This window comes from Camelus bactrianus, chromosome 13, assembly GCF_048773025.1.
Source record: "Camelus bactrianus isolate YW-2024 breed Bactrian camel chromosome 13, ASM4877302v1, whole genome shotgun sequence".
NCBI classification, from domain to species: domain Eukaryota; kingdom Metazoa; phylum Chordata; class Mammalia; order Artiodactyla; family Camelidae; genus Camelus; species Camelus bactrianus.
In genome coordinates this window covers 45,846,119-45,862,229 of record NC_133551.1, presented here as the reverse complement: position 1 = coordinate 45,862,229, position 16,111 = coordinate 45,846,119, and the positions used below count along the sequence as shown (strand labels likewise).

General features: G+C 41.2%; 2 protein-coding genes across 2 annotated transcripts in view; one reads left to right on the top strand and one right to left on the bottom strand.

Annotated features, from left to right (window-relative positions):
* The first annotated feature begins 402 nt into the window (after window positions 1–402).
* On the top strand, window positions 403–1,777 carry TEX38 (testis expressed 38). The gene is made up of 2 exons (XM_045513681.2): window positions 403–542; window positions 989–1,777. The coding sequence occupies exon 2, from the start codon at window positions 1,114–1,116 to the stop codon at window positions 1,597–1,599; it is 486 nt and encodes a 161-aa protein (XP_045369637.1). The 5' UTR covers window positions 403–542; window positions 989–1,113; the 3' UTR covers window positions 1,600–1,777.
* A 1,449-nt stretch (window positions 1,778–3,226) lies between these two features.
* Window positions 3,227–16,111, bottom strand: part of EFCAB14 (EF-hand calcium binding domain 14) — a 37,464-nt gene continuing 24,579 nt past the window's right edge. Inside the window, exons 7-10 of the mRNA XM_010951014.3 lie at window positions 14,496–14,582; window positions 12,225–12,336; window positions 11,076–11,201; window positions 3,227–6,729 (exon numbers count right to left, since the gene is read on the bottom strand). Coding sequence (XP_010949316.1) covers window positions 6,554–6,729; window positions 11,076–11,201; window positions 12,225–12,336; window positions 14,496–14,582 — 501 coding nt within the window. The 3' untranslated portion in view covers window positions 3,227–6,553. The remainder of the gene's footprint in view (window positions 6,730–11,075; window positions 11,202–12,224; window positions 12,337–14,495; window positions 14,583–16,111) is intronic.

The window sequence follows — 16,111 nt, the reverse complement described above, 5'->3', positions numbered from 1 at the left end:
CAAGTGACATGAGAAGCCCTTTACTGGGGGCTGCTCTGTGGGTCAGGGGTAGGGGGCTGACAGTTCAGAGGGTGAGTCAGTCCCTGGTAGAAGCAGCAGAGATGCACTGTGCTCAGGAGATACCACTGATGGAGTCCCTTCTTTCCATTAACCTTCCCAAGTGCTTCCCCTGGATGCTCAGTGCTCAGAACTCAGTGACCTGCCTTTAGGGAACAATGGGGACTGGGCATTCTGGGGACTCCTATTGGCCAGACAGATGGGTAGGTGAGCTTCCTCTCCCCAGAGCCATTGGCCGGGTACCAAGGCTTGACTTTATGGATTCCCAACAGGAGGACCTCAGCCTCTCTGATGGTAAATGCCCCCCTAATCCCCACCCCTTGCTTTGTGCTCTTAGGCTTGAGGGCAGACACGCAGGGAAGATCTTTTGCACGGATGGCGTGATGGCTGCCTGCATGGAGGAGTGCTAAGACTTAGGGCATGGGTTCCTCTCGAAAACTACGGATTTCTTGAGGGCAGAGGCCATGTCTCTCTGCTCACCCAAGGTGGGTACTATGAATCCCCCAGGACCATCATAGTGAACAGCCAGAAGTGTGGTGGAATGGGGTGGGACACTGGTCAACTGGTAAACTTACTTTCTCGATGGTCTTTGCCTTTAGAGAGGCTTCTCAGTCTGATGGATTGGATACGTCCAGGGTTGGGAGCCAGAGGCTTGACTAAGCCTGGGCAGGTCGTGCCTCTCTGGACCTAGCTTTCCTTTCTGTGAAGGGCTAGAGGTGGCCTCTTAAGCTCCCTGGAAATCCTGCTTTGACTGAATAAAAGAATGGTGAGGCTAGTCAATGAGTAGAAAAGGAAGGAATGGAGAGAGTGGCTAAGTGGATGGAACGATTGATGAACGGGTTAGGAGGGGAATGAGAAAGAGCACAGGTCCCAAGCTAGAGCTATCAGCCAGCTTGCTTTCTTCTTTCTTCTTTCTCCTTGCCTTCCTTAGCGTGGGTGTCACTGTACTTTGGATTCCTGGGGCTGTGTTCTTTGGTAGCCGGCAGCTGCATTCTCTTCCTGCATTGGAGGAAGAACCTGCGGCGGGAAGAGCGTGCCCAGGAGTGGGTGGAGGTGATGAGAGCTGCTACGTTCACCTACAGCCCGCTGCTGTACTGGATTAACAAGCGACGGCACTATGGCATGGACGCGGCCATCAACACGGGCCCTCCCCCTGCTGCCACCAAGACTGGGACTGACGCTCAGAATCCAGACCATCCGTGGGAGTTGGACACCCCTGAGAACAGGAACCATGCTGCCCAAGACAGTAGCCCCAAGGTGGAGGCCCCCATCCCCTCACTACCTGAAGTGCAGCTGGTCCCACAGCAGCCCCTAACTTCCCCAATGCCACAGACCCAGGCCAGCTGCTCCCCACTCCCAATTCCCACCTTTCAGGAGGTGCCCTTTGCCCTCTCCCTGTGTAACCTACCCCCGATACTCAACCACTCGGTCTCCTACCCTTTGGCCACCTGTCCTGAAAGGAACATCCACTTCCAGTCTCTCCCCATGCTGGCCCAGGGAGACCACTGCTTAAATACCAGGTCGTTTACTTCAGAATTGTAGCCTCCTCTCACTGAGGATGGGAGCTGGAGGTATCGGGGGGCAGAGCAGGAAACGGAGCTGACCTCAGGAAGGTGGTATTGACAAAGAGGCCAGGGCCCATCTGGATGTCACATAATAAAAGATTAAAAAAGTCCAAGGCTCCCTTGTGTTTCACTTATGGTTAGGAGGATAGTGTCTGATGGGGGCAAGCTGCAGGTCACCGAGTCTCACCAACACCAATGGGAACTGTGGGTTGGCTGTGGGGAGACACACTGAACAAGTACTTCTGATGGGCTCAACATCCCTCTATCCACTATTTAAGACCAAAAACGTGTGCCAGACCCTGGGCTAGGTACCCAAAGGCACTGCCATTCTATGGGACGTTAAGCACAGTTGTGACAAGAGTGATAGCCACTAAGGATGCATGAGTGGTGATTCGTAGTGGCCATGTTGTGGGCAAAACAAGTTGGTGTGAAATCCGTGAGCCACACTGCACTGCTGCTCAAATTGCATTCTTTGTTAACGTCTGTGATGTACCGCGTTATGTAGTTGTCTCTCCATTATTTCTAACACAAGAACTGTGCCAAATGGATATCATGACCCTCTTCTTATAGATGAAGAGAGTTTCTGAGGGCATTTGCTATGTTGTTTTCATGCTGCAGAGCAAGTTCTCAAATTTGTCTGCCTGGCAGCAAAGTTCCTGCCCTTCCCACAGTACACCATGGTGTCCCTTCCCTAATGATGTCTTGTTTGAAAACATTTAGAAAATGATTTATAGTGTGTGTAGGATGCACTTAATTTAGTTCATGGATTGGCTTGGGGGAAGGGCTGGTCCGTGAACCCCCTAATTAATCATACAAATGTAACCATAGTTTATTTTTTCTTTAAACTTTCTCAAAGAGATTCACGGCCCCTCCAAAAGTTAAGATCCACAGTATGGAAATATTATTTTTGTACCTTCTGGAAACTATCCTAAAGGAGAGACAAAGATAATACTGGCTATTTGGTCCCAGTTTAATGTAAGAAAACCCAGCTCTGCTGGATACAAAAATTTCCCTTTCATTTGGAAATGAGGAAATCACCTTACCACATTTGTAAATGAGCAAAGCTTTATGTAGTCTTTCCTGTGGGGAAAGGCTACCCAGATTGTGTGCGTGCGTGCGTGTAATCTCAGAATCTAGCAACCATGCAGAGCTAATATGTAATTTTTTTTTTGTGTGTGTGAAAAAAGCTCCAATCCCTTCCTATATGACCCTTATCTTGCAATGGATTTCAAGTTTGTTTGTTTCTTTCTTTCTCTTTCTTTTTAAAAGACATTGGAACATTTCCTGTAAACATGCTCTTATACTGAATCTCAAAATTAAAAATAGACATATGTGAACTTTTCTGGTTGATACAGAGGCAGGCGCTTACTCTTCCCTCATCTTGCCCCTTCCCATCCTGCAGGAGTCAAAGGAGAAGACTTCACTTCTTCAGGCCGAATTCAGCAGTTCTTCAGGCAAATTCTTCAGCATGACTTTATGTCCACCATCTGTTAGGCTTTGTGTTCAAAAGAAGGAAGGAGTCCATAAAAATAGGGATCAAAGCAGATTTTTTTTTCTTAAGTAATAGGGGCTGTGGGGGAAGAAATCTTTAATAATAGACGCAGTGGGAGAAAAAAGAAATGTTTTATTTAGATAAATTAAAATGGTTATATTACTGATGTGAAATAAGCAAAGCCCAAATCAAGTTAAGGAAACCTTGAATTCACTCCCTAAACAGAACCAAAATTGCTTAAACATTACCAAAATAGCTCCACTAAAGCAAAGTAGATTTACATTTCTTAATATGAGAAAACAACAAGGTAGGTTAGGTTCGTATAACAAACAATACACGCTCTATAAAGTCTCAGGAACACCCAAATGTGTTCTGGTTTGGATATGAAAGAAGGGGCCACATCTAGCTGGTGCTGGTAAGCAAGTCAATGAGGTGTGTAGCAAACAAAAGCTGTCACTAAAAACAACTCAACAGCAGGCCATTGTAAGTATGAGCCCATCACAGTCAAAATCTTCAACTGTGACCGGCAAGGCCAAGACCAGCGGAGTGGGGCGGGGCAGATGGGGTGGCATCCAGCAACGTAAAGAGGGCACGGCAGTGGGAGGGAAAGTAGCCGGCAGCAGGTGAAGGGTGTCCAATCTTCAGCTTTGCTGTATCAGACACAATCCTAAGTGCCAGGCCCCTGCCCTAAAGACAGCACTACAGTCATCCCTAAGCCAAGCTCTCTCTTCCTTTCGGTTCTTCTCTTCCTGTGATACCTTCTTGCCTCTCTGATTTACAAAGGGAGGCTTTCAAGGTGAACATTATACCAGATAGAAAGCAGAAGAAAAAGAGGGCCAAGAAGCAGTGATTTCAGTAACTTAGGAAAGCAGCAGTAGGAGCTGCCAGGCTGAAAAGGTGAAGGTAAAAGCATCTGAAACAAAAACCAATATCAAACTCACCACCACTACCCAGCCTTCCTCTCGGGGCTGAGATGTGGCAGGTGAGGCTTGATTATAGATCAACACAAATCACAGGCTGGGTAAGTTAAGACAATTTTTAAGTAAAAACCCCAAATTCATACCAAATAATAGGTTTATGGGAATTCTTTTTTTAAGCCACGAGTGTGCTCAACTTAGGACAAGGAAGTTTAAGATGTCCCAGTTTCTCCTGAGAGACATGGCACTGTCCCCGGTGGTGTGAGAGGGTCACACAGGTCTGCGAGTGCAGAGGAACACCTCTGCCAAATTTGGTAGGAGAGAGGATGGTACTATCCACCTGGTCCAGGGATGGCGGCAGGCAGACAAGCTTGAGGTGGGAGTAACAGAGGATAAATGACAAAACACAACTGTCTTCTCCATGTATAGCCATCAGATGCAAAAGAAGAGTACATACAAAGAGTTAAGGTGCCCTCAAAGTATCTGCCTATGAATAAGAATTTGAAACGAAAAAGGACAAGCTACATTACCCTCAAGTATATTTCATATAAATCGGTTCTCAAAAAAATACCTTCCAGGTAGTCATACTATTTACGGTACAGTATATACAAATATAGCAGTATAATTCAATTTATTGCTAGAATTTTATTTGGTTGTTACAAAATCTGCAAGGGCATATATATTAAAAAAAGGGAGGGGGGCATGAAAGGCAGCCAGAAGAGTAAGTCATCTAAGTCATCTTCAAGTTACCTAAAGTGCCAGGCTAATTTTGTACTATATTTAAACCTTTCCAAGAAAGTAAAATAGCTCGGATAGGTAAAGGAAATGTTCGAGAGGGAGAGAGAAGCATGAGCCATAATGAGGTAAGCAGACACATTCATGGGGAGAGACTTCATCCCGCTTTAACTAAATTTTAATATTTCTAGAAAAAAATCAAGGTTAGTCAATACCAAGCTAAACAACATATAAAGAAAAAACTCAGCCCTTAAATATTTAAGGGTGCTCAACTGCATCCATGGCTAACAGGGCAACTTGGACAAAGTTAAAATGGAAGCAAGCTCTATTAAAGTCTATGCCCTGAAAGCTTCTTGAGTTTCTCCCTGACTTGGCCTACAGACCAGTTAAGTTTTGCAGAGAGTTTTCCTTTTGTGTTGCCTGAAGATTGCTTCTAAGATCAACACAACACACACACAGGTGACATGGAGGAATAATTCCTTCTAGTCCAGGGACCTTTAGTACTAGGCCCTCAGAAGTACTTAAAAGGGAGAAGTATTGCACTTGCTTGTATCAGATTTGAAAAAAACTTGCTGCCACCACATGAAGCCCCCTGCTCCGGGCCTGCCTGATGTTTGCCATCCTCTGGACAGAGAGCCGCTAGCTACTTCTGAAATATAATTGTAAGGAAACCTAATATGATTTCAGGTGTTTTGTTTCACATCCTTTTGGCCTTAGCCCCGTTAGGTTCTTGCTTAGCCCCTAGGTAAAATCTTAAGAAATTTCCTGGATCAAAATGAGAGGCACAGCTCTCCTCTAAAGCTCCTGGGTAGCCAGGCTGAGACAGCGGCCAAGGAACTTCAGCCCTGCCGTTCAGAATGGAGACAGTATCAGAGGTGGAAGTCAGTTACAACTTAAAGGTAGACCTGAGTGGGTGGGTGGGGGAAGATAATCTAGTTCACTTAGAGGGGAAAATGTAGCTCCCACTGGATACCTTTTTATGCTCATAAACCCTGAAAGAGGATTAAAAACAAGAAAATCCTCAACAAGACTTCTCTGGTTCACAGGTTGGGATGAGCTGAGAGGACAGGAACAAAGAGTCCAAATCTTACTTCCTGAGCCTGGAGGGAGCACTGTCTCCACAGTGTCTACGTCCCAAGTCTGTTCCCCCAGCACCAGGCCAAACCCCACGGCAGCACCTAAAGAAGATGTCTTAAGGAGATGTGGACATAGCTTCAGCTGCTATCAGATCAGATTAGCAATTTTTAATAACAAGTCATTTGTTCACATCCTGTTTCAAACCATTCTTCCTACTTCCCACAAACTATGCGCAGCTCTTTAAGTATTTACAAACAGAAAAGGTCTATCTGTTAAAGAAAAGACATTTTCTGAGTCTGTATAAAGTGCAGCTAATTTAAGGCAAATTTATGTGAAATATAAAAGGTGGCTTATTCTCTCTATATACACATTTTCCAGTTTTAAAAAGCTAAGGTCTCCTCCCCTCAAAAAAAGGAAAGAGAAAAAAAGAGGGCTTGACTTTTTTTCCTGGCAATTTTAAAATTAAGATCTTACTGGTTTCAGGGAATCATAGATTTCTGAATATTACATTATAAGTAAAATGGTCTTCTTTTTTAAAAAAATAACTATTATATAGCTTTTTCAAACAAGTCAAAAGGTGGCAATGTGTCTGCTACAGTAGTTTGGAGGACTGGAGGACTGATGGGTAGGTAAAAGGGTTGTTTCTGTTAGGTAAGTAGATATTAGGTAGTCCAAGGTATATATCCATTTCTAAAGTAAGCCTGATGAGGCTAGACACCTAAAGCTACTCTTAGCTCCAGGAATGAGTATCTTCCATCTCCATCAGAATCAAACTCTCTCAGACGCTCTGGATCTGGCACAGCAGAACCTAAGGAGTTCCAGATTTCCTGGTAGGTCAGCTTCCCATCCACGTCCTGGCCAGTCTGGTGGAATAAATCCTGAAGATCTGTTAAAAAGGAGTTATAAAAAATGTATATGTCTATGTAGAGCTAAATTTAGTTAACAATTTAAAAAGTAGTCTCACGTTTTTCACATAATTAGAAGAAATAATCCTAAAATTTATATGAAATCACAGAAGACCCAGAATTGCCAAAGCAATACTGAGGAAAAAGAACCACACTGGATCCGGGCATAACTCTCCCCGACTTCCGACGATACTGCAGAGCTACAATAATCAAACAGTGAGGTACTGGCACAAAAGCAGACATATGGATCAATGGAACAGAACAGAGAGCCCACACACCTATGGTCAATTAATCTTCAACAAAAGAGGCAAGAGATACAATGGAGAAAAGACAGTCTCTCCGACAAGCTGTGTTGGGAAACCTGGACCACATGTAAATCAATGAAATTAGAACACTCCCTCATACCATACACAAAATTGAATTCAAAATGGCTTAAAGACTTAAACATAAGACAGAACATCATAAATCTCCTAGAAGAGAACATAGGCAAAACATTCTCTGGCACAAATGGCAGCAATGTTTTCCTAGGTCAGTCTCCCAAGGCAATAGAAATAAAAGCAAAAAGAAACAAACAAACAAAAAGGAACCCAATCAAACTTACAAACCTTTGCACAGCAAATGAAACCATAAACAAAATGAAAAGACAACCTACAGACTGGGAGAAAATATCTGCAAACGATGTGACTGACAAGGGCTTAACTTCCAGAATATATCAACAGCTCATAAAACTTAATAACAAAAAACCAAACAACCCATTCAAAAAATGGGCAGAAGGCCTAAACAGACATTTCTCCAAAGAAGACACACATATAGCCAACAGGTACAGGAAAGGATGCTCAATATTGCTAATTTTCAGAGAAATGCAAATCAAAACTACAATGAGGTATCACCTCACACCAGTCAGAATAGCCATCATTAAAATGTCCACAAATGATAAATGCTGGAGAGGGTGTGGAAAAAAGGGACCTTCTTACATTGTTGGTGGGAATATAATCTGGTGCAGCCACTATGGAAAACAGTATGGAGATTCCTTAAAAAACTAAAAATAAGAGTTACTATATGATCCAGCAATCCCAATCCTAGGCATATATCTGGAGAAGACTCTAATCCGAAAATATACATGCACCTCAGTGTTCACAGCAGCAGTATTTAGAACAGCCAAGACATAGAAGCAAACTTAAATGTCCACTGACAAATGACTGGATAAAGAAGTTATGGTACACATACAATAGAATACTATTCAGCCATAAAAAGGAAATGTCATTCACAGCAACATGGATGGACCTAGAGATGATCAAACTAAGTGAAGACAAATATCATATGATATCACTTATATGCGGAATCTTAAAAATGATACAAATAAACTTATTTACAAAACAGAAACAGACCCATAGACACAGAAAAGAAACTATGGTTACTAAAGCCGAGGGGGAAGGAGGGAGATAAATCAGGAGTTTGGGATTAGCAGACACAAATTACTGTATATAAAACAGATAAATAAAGTCCTACTGTACAGCAAAGGGAACTATATTCAATATCTTGTAATAACCTATAATGAAAAAAAAATACACATACACACACATATATATAACTGCATCACTATGCTATACACCAGAAACTAACATTCTAAATCAATCATATTTCAATTAAAAAAAAAAGTAGTCTCAACTGAATTTGAAGCATTAAAAGAAAAGCTACTTCACAGACTCTTCTTCCAAAAAGTAAAGTTTACGATCTCACTAAATCAGAAAGACAAGTTCTTGATCTTTTAAGAATGAGAAGAATACTGTAGGACACTACCCTCCCAAAATGGAAGCAGTGACAGATAATCACAGGATAAACGAATGGACTGGCTTATTCTCTGTCCAGGGCCTTCCTTTCAGATTTTCCAGATTTTATTCTTATGTTGAAAGGGTGAAAAGGACTGCAGAGGCCTAAAGAATGAACTGATAGTAGCTGAGCCTCTAAAACAGACTATGGCAGGTTGTTGGTTGAACAATTAATGACCCAGCAATTTCATTCCTAGTATATGCTCAAGAGAAATGGAAACATGTGTCAACACAAAAACTTGTATACAAATGTTCAGAGCTTCATTGTTCCTAATGGCCAAAAACTGGAAACAAACCCAAATGTCTATCAACTAATGAATGGATAATAACATGTAGTATATCCACACAATGGAATACTATTCAGTCATAAAAAGGAATGAAATATTGCTACATGCTACAACATGGATAAACCTTGAAAACATCATGCCAAATGAAAGGAGCATATTGAAAGAAAGAAGCATACAAAAGGCTATGTATTGTTTGGTTCCATTTATATGAAATACCCAGAATAGGCAAATCTAAAGAGATAGTGGTTGAGAGATAAGTGGTTGTCAGGGATGGGGATAGGGGATAATCGGGTGTGACTGTTCTCTCTCTGTGCCCCATCCCATCCCCAGCTAAGAGAGGGCCCCATAATGAACACCTAGGAGGGCCAATTATCTATGTAACATTTAAAAAAGGCTTGATTGACTGAGTGACCTAGTAGATTCAGTCTCTAATACCAGAGGACAGTCAATGAAGCTAAAGGATCTTCCTAAATTCCTTTCCTTTTTTCACTCATTCAACTCCACATCTAGATTCAATAGGCTTCCTGCTGTTTGGTACTTAGGAAGAATGGAAATGACCTGAATCAGGGAGGGGAAACAGTCACAGTGCAAGATTCAGTCCATCAAGCAGTTTTGCAGACAAGCTTTTGAACAGTCCCTACTCTCAGTCCCGAGAGAGCCCCAGCAATGCAGCTAAGGAAAGCCTGAAAAACTCTCTGAAAGCCAGAAAAGCAGTGAGACAGTTGTTCCCAATGCCTGCCACCAAATGGCTAGCTGGAAAATGTTTTTGTGTGTGTATATGGGGTATGGGTTTATAGAATGTGCTATGCACTTGTAGCAATATTCAAATAAAAATCTCATTGCTGCCTCAAGTCATTTAAAAAATGTAGTCAATCAAAAGTGTGTAAGGCCTATGTTAGAGATTAAAGTATAAATGTTAAGATGGCTATTTCTTTATTTGCTCTAACAGTTCATTTATTCTCATCAATTCTTGATGTAATAACAAAGAGCAGGAGGAGGCAACTTGTGTGCCAATAAACACTTAACACTCCCCTATCTCCCCAGAAAACAGAAAGAAAAAAAATTGGGGATGGGGGGAAAAAGTAATTGGATTTAAATGGCAATACAAATTTAAGTCTTCTATGCTTTAATCATTAATTGTAGCCTGCATATAACGCATTCACTTAACAAATATTCATGTATGCTAGGCACTAGGCTGGGGCTGGGAGTGAAGTTAAATTTTGTATCTCCCCAGGAAATTGCAACCGAGTGACATGTGCTAAACAGATGCAAACACAAGATAGTTTGAGTGCATACACAGGAGGAATCTAATCTAGTACTGGAGGGTAAGACAATGTTTCTTGGTGGAAAGGTATCTAAACTGAGGTGAAGAGCCAGGCAAAGGTAGGATGACAGGAATGGGTGATTTTTCTGGCAGTTAGCAAATGTAAAATCAGGAGACTAAATATCACAATGAGAACTGGAACACACACCGTTGGAAGCAAGGCAAACACTTTTTTTTTGTGAATCATATCCTTTCTGCTAATGTTTATCTTGCTGTTTTTCAGCCAAAGGACCCCTTATTTTGGAGGGCTCTGACAAGAGGGTCAACTCCTACTTTATTTTGCTAATCTCATAGTATTGTGTTTGCTTGTCTTCTCCACTAGACTGTTACAGCCATAAGGAAAGTGAGACTGTATCTTATACTGTATTCTCACTGCTTATAGTAGGTCTATCTATGCACTTACTGGCTGAAGACTAAAAAACATTTAGAGGGGGAGGGTATAGTTCAAGTGGTAGAGTGCATGTTTAGCATGCATGAGGTTCTGGGTTCAATCCCTGGTGCCTCCTCTAAGAATAAATAAATAATAAATCAACCTAATTACCTCCCCCTACCAAACAAAAACACACACACATTCAGAGAGATAATACAGTGCAATGGATAAGAGTGCAGACTTCGGTGTCAGACTGCCTTGGTATGAATTCTGCCTCAGTCACTAATTGCTGTGTGGACTTAGGCAGTTTTCCTATCAGTAAAATGGGTATAATACATGAATATTTATGTTTCCAGGACTGTTACCAGGATTATATGGTATACTGCATATCAGGCATTTGGCCCATAGGAGTGCTCAATCAATGTTAAGATATAATTCTTTATCTTACACAAGTTAAAAAAATTAGAAAGCTGTAACTTTGAGCATTTCTCGTATTATTCCATAATATAAAGTTTACCTTTGATGTTAGAAATTCCTGGTAGGGAGATAGGTCTTAGCTGGGCAGCTCTCTCAGTCTGGCCTCCAAGAGAGCGTGAGAATTTTGGCAATGCTGATGGCTTTGATGTGAAATTCTGTACTTGCTCTGTAAGAAACAATATACGGTTTTAGTATTTCCTAATCTGACACCAAATTAAACCAGTATTGAAGGTCATCTTTTAGGGCAATTTTATTATGTACGTAAGAGAAATAGCTGAGAATTAAGTAACACAGTGACTATGTGAAGTTAAAGGCATGGATTGAGATGTTCTGTGGGTAAGTGAAAAATCAATCAGTACTATGTAACATTCAGGTTTGTGGTCTCAGTGGATGCTCTTATAGTATAAGTTAGCATTATGCATGTTTAAGAGTTTTAGCTGCAAGTGACAAAAGCATTGGATATCTGGCATCCTAGGAGCCGTGCTATAAGCCCCATCTGGGGGCATGTGCCATCAGACCAGCAGGTGCAGAGCGTGTACTGCTATACCATTATGTAGCACAATGTTAGGACAAGGCCTCCCATTGTAGTTTACCTCTCACTTAAAAGAGAATAAGAGAAGTTGCACTGCTTTCCCCAAAATGAAAAATACTTGTGGGTGGGTAGGGGTCCAAACCAACATAATCCAGTGCCCTGGATAGAGCTTATACCATAGAGGTTGATGCATCTGCTACTATTAACTAGGTACGTCCCTACCTAAAGCCAAGGGCTCCTCCAACCCAATGATCCCATCATTATTTGTTAATAGTTTTTCAGAAGGACTAATACTTATTTTTAAGTAAATTTTATGCACTTACAGAAATGAAGACTCCCCTAACTGACATTTAGGGCTGGTTTAATATACACTATGACAGTAACATTTTTGCCTATAATTGGATGCAGACAGCATGGAAAAGTCTATTTCCAGCTAAACATTACCCATTCTTCCCTTAATAGACTGGAGTACAAATCATGTGCAAAATGGGCTTTTTCTAAATGAAAGCAAAGTGCAGCAGCTTCATCTCGGTGCGCTCAGGCATCATTCACTCAGTTCGATCAGTCTTGCTGTAACACCTTTCCCCGCTCCTTGTGCGGGAGGCAAGCTGCCCAAGCCTGCGTGAAATATTCAAAAGCCAACCCTGAGTATCTCACCTTCACCAGCAGTCTCCGGAGGCCTGCTGCTCTCAGGTTTGTTTGTGAGCGCACTGATCAGCTGCAGTTTCTCTCTGAGCTTGGATACTTGAGAATCTGAACTATCTTCTTTCTGCCCAAAACAAAGATCACAAATGGTTGAAGGTGGAAGGAAGACACATCTGATTCTCCATGACACTCCCAGAGCCTGTTCAGCCTGTAGTGCTTGACCCCCAGCAGGCCGCCTCTAAGAGCAATGAAGGGACGAATCAACAATGACTGGAGAATCTTCAGTGCTCAGTGTCAATGAGGGTCTGGCTGGATTTGAGCCCAGACCATTAAGGGAACATTATGTGGCAGATGATCTGATTCTCTGTGTGCAGTCGGCTGACGGGGAAGGCGTGCATGTGTTAGCAGTAAAGGAAATGTACGCTTTCTCAGGTGCCGATGTGACACTCATTTCCTAAATGAGTAGGAAATTGTTTCCTAGGAACTATTTCACAGCAACTGAATAATTTCCCTGAATATCTTACTGCACCCCTTGTGATGAGATCACTTTAGGCAGAGTTTTATGCTCTTACCACCTTAAAAAAAAAAAAAAAAGCGACCAAACCACAAGTGTTCTCCTGATCTTCCTTTGTACCCCACCATGGTAATGATTCAACTGGTGGCAGGAATTGTTAGGAACATGAAGGAACGATATATTTCCAATTCAAGGCCTTACTTATATCTTAAAAAAAATTTCCCCCCATACCTTCCTCATTCCGAGGATAATCTAGTGGCATATAAAAAAATACAATTAATTATACAAAGAGAAAAGTCTGGTTTCAGTGAGGTCAGTATCTAACTGCTTAGGCTAGTGTGAAAGACCCTGATTCTATGTTTCATTAGAATACTGACCACTACATGTCTCTTTTAGTCAATATGTATTTACTCATTTCTCTTCTATCCTTATTCTACCCTAACAGTTACTGTACAGTAGACCACACAGTTTATTTAGGGAGCTAAAACAGCTAAAACTAGGTACTAAATGCTTGAATAATTTACGACAAGGAGAAATTACATTTGGTTAGGATGCTTAGATGAGGAAGGACAAAGGGACTAATACACTGGGATAACAGTTAGAAACACAAAGTGTCTGAAAGTAATGCCAAAAAATTCAGGTAAAAATGTGTACTAGCTCTATTTTATGCTGATATTTACTGTCAAAATCTGAACTGTTGCTGAAATCACTACTATTTTCCAACAGTAACCACCTGTTGCTTTTTTTGTGCTCAACATTTTTATCTGGATCTTAAATTTTTCCTGCCATTCTCTAAGTGAAGTTAAATTTTTTTTTTTTTGCAGAAGCAGTTAGAAAACTCAACAAAAGCCTAGCTTATAAAGCATTAAAATATTGTATATGTGACTTTTATCTAGACAACACAAAACTGTTAAGGAAGAACAAATACAGATGGAAAGCACTACACTGAAAACTGCCTGTACTATGGTTCATTTCCAAGTTCATTTCCTGTGAACCTCATATCCTGGAACTCAGATGCAATGTGCGTCTGAAATACTTTAGTCACTGAGTCACAATCTTCCTGGCTTTTCCTGGTCTTATAATATTAAACAACACTCTAGTCACAGAAAATGCTGCAAACTTTCTTTCCTGGGATATCAAAGAGTATCACAGATTGCTTGTGTTCCTGTAACAATGTATCTGGGAAGAACAAAAAACGGGGAGGTATAAGGTGAAGGGAACTGGCTGAAGTTGAAAGGCACTGTGTATGTATTGAGACTGCAATCTCCCCTCCATCCCCCAGGAGACCACAATCTTAAAAATAAGAAATAATTTTTAGTTTAGACACCATTTTTAGGTTATCTATGCCTCTGTTCCCCATCGTGAGCACAGATAACTTTCTGTTTTAGCTTAAAAGTCACTTCCTTAGGGAAGCCTTCCTGTTCTCTATCAATGCTCTGTTATGCCCTATACCTTTCCTCTGTAGCACCTATCATGCTCGTGATTATCTCTTCAACTAAAATTAAAAATTAAAACTAAAATTAAAAAATTAAAAAAAACTAAAAATTACGTATTAATGATTTTCTGACTGATGGACTTTGAACTCCACCAGAATAGGTGTCACGTGTCTATCCTGCGCACTGGGCACAGGGCAGGTGCTTGATAAGGTATTTACTTATTCACTAATACACTAATTACATTGTCTTACAGTTTCAGCAAAAAAGACTGGAGTGTATCCTTTGAGAAAGAAGCAGAAGCACTTACTCCAGAGTAAGCCTCCTATTATTTACCTTTACGCTCTGGGATTTTACTGAATCTGTTCTGTTGGTCACTTGATGCAAAGACTCCCTTTTCAAAGTGGCAGCTCTATCATTCATCTTAAAGGGTAAAATGAACAAAACAAGAGAGGATTAAAGGCAAACATCAACACTTAAACAACATCTAGCACTTTTTAAGCAAATTGGCCAAACTTATTTAAAGGGTCTCAACACTTTCAACAGAAATACCAGCAGGAGAATGAGAGGAGAGAGGGAGAGAGGCCCCAGAGAGACAAAGCTGAAACTGGTGCTTCTGGTTGTTTCCAACAGATACTGTAAAACGCTAAAGTATAAAAGGCGAGAGAACTTTTACCCAGAAGCAGAACCAGGCTGGGTATGATGCTGTTGGAAGGAACAGTAGGATAGATGGTACTATTAACAATTTCCTCTTCTGGAGTAAAAATAAAAGTGGGAATGGGAGGGACAGTATGGGGAGTTTGGGGGCTGGTATGTTTTCACAATAAGCCTTGAAAACCAAACTTCAAGCCTAATTCTCATCAAATCATCCAAAATTCCTTGCTTCTACTGTACTTAGTTTAGCTAAGTTCAAAGGGACTTTTAAAAATAGGGCGCCTTTAATCTTCACAGCTTAGCAGTAAATTACATGCCCCTGTAAAGTAGGAGGAGGGACAGGACTTCTTACTTCACCCTCAAAGCCAAGTCCAGGCAACTTGCCAAGACTGTTCAACTGAGCCAGTTCAAACACTGCTGTCTTTGTGCCAGAGCTTGACTTTATGCATGGGCTTGCTTCCAGCTTTGGCAGTTGCTTGATTTATGGGACAATTTCCTGTATTTGGTTTCCATTTCTATATATGCCCGTGTCTTTGATGCGTGACATCTTTTAATAGCTTCTAGCTATTAAAAAATAATCCATAAGGATCCTAGCACAATGTATACATAAAAGGTGACTAAAAAAAAATAAATAACCACCACATTTTATTCGAGATAACGTGAAAACCAGTAAACCTACTGTCCGTTGGCATCGGTGATTTAGGATGTCATTCAGGTTCCTCCATGTAAAATGAGAAGAAGGACTCAATGATCTCTTAAGGTGAGGAGCTGGTCTGCCCTGATCTGCTTTATTTTATTTTTAAATTAATTAAGTTTTTAAAATTGAAGTATAGTCAGTTTATAATGTTGTGTCAATTTTTTGACCTGATCTATTTTAAATAGCTTTCTTGAGATAATCTGCAAGGGGACTCCCCCTCAAATGCAGATGAAAGGGAATAAATCTGAAAGTCTAGTTTGGGCTTAAAAAAATGACAAAAGACTCTCTAGTTATTGTCATTGTCATTACCCTCACCCTTAATAACTTAAAAAAGGCAAGATCAAGAAGACCTCACTTGGAAATATGTGCCAGAGCTCCCCTACTGGATGAGTCACTGGTAACATAAAAGGAGGCTTGTCATCTCTGCCAACAACTTGTGGTGAGGCCTTGGCAAGCAAACGAACCTCTCTACATCTCCCTTCCAAATCAGGACTGACATTGCCCGTGCCATGCACATCACAGAGCTAGTGTAAGGATTAAAGGAGTTGAGGATTAAGCACCATACAAATACGTAACCTCTCAAATACGCCAGAAGGCAGTG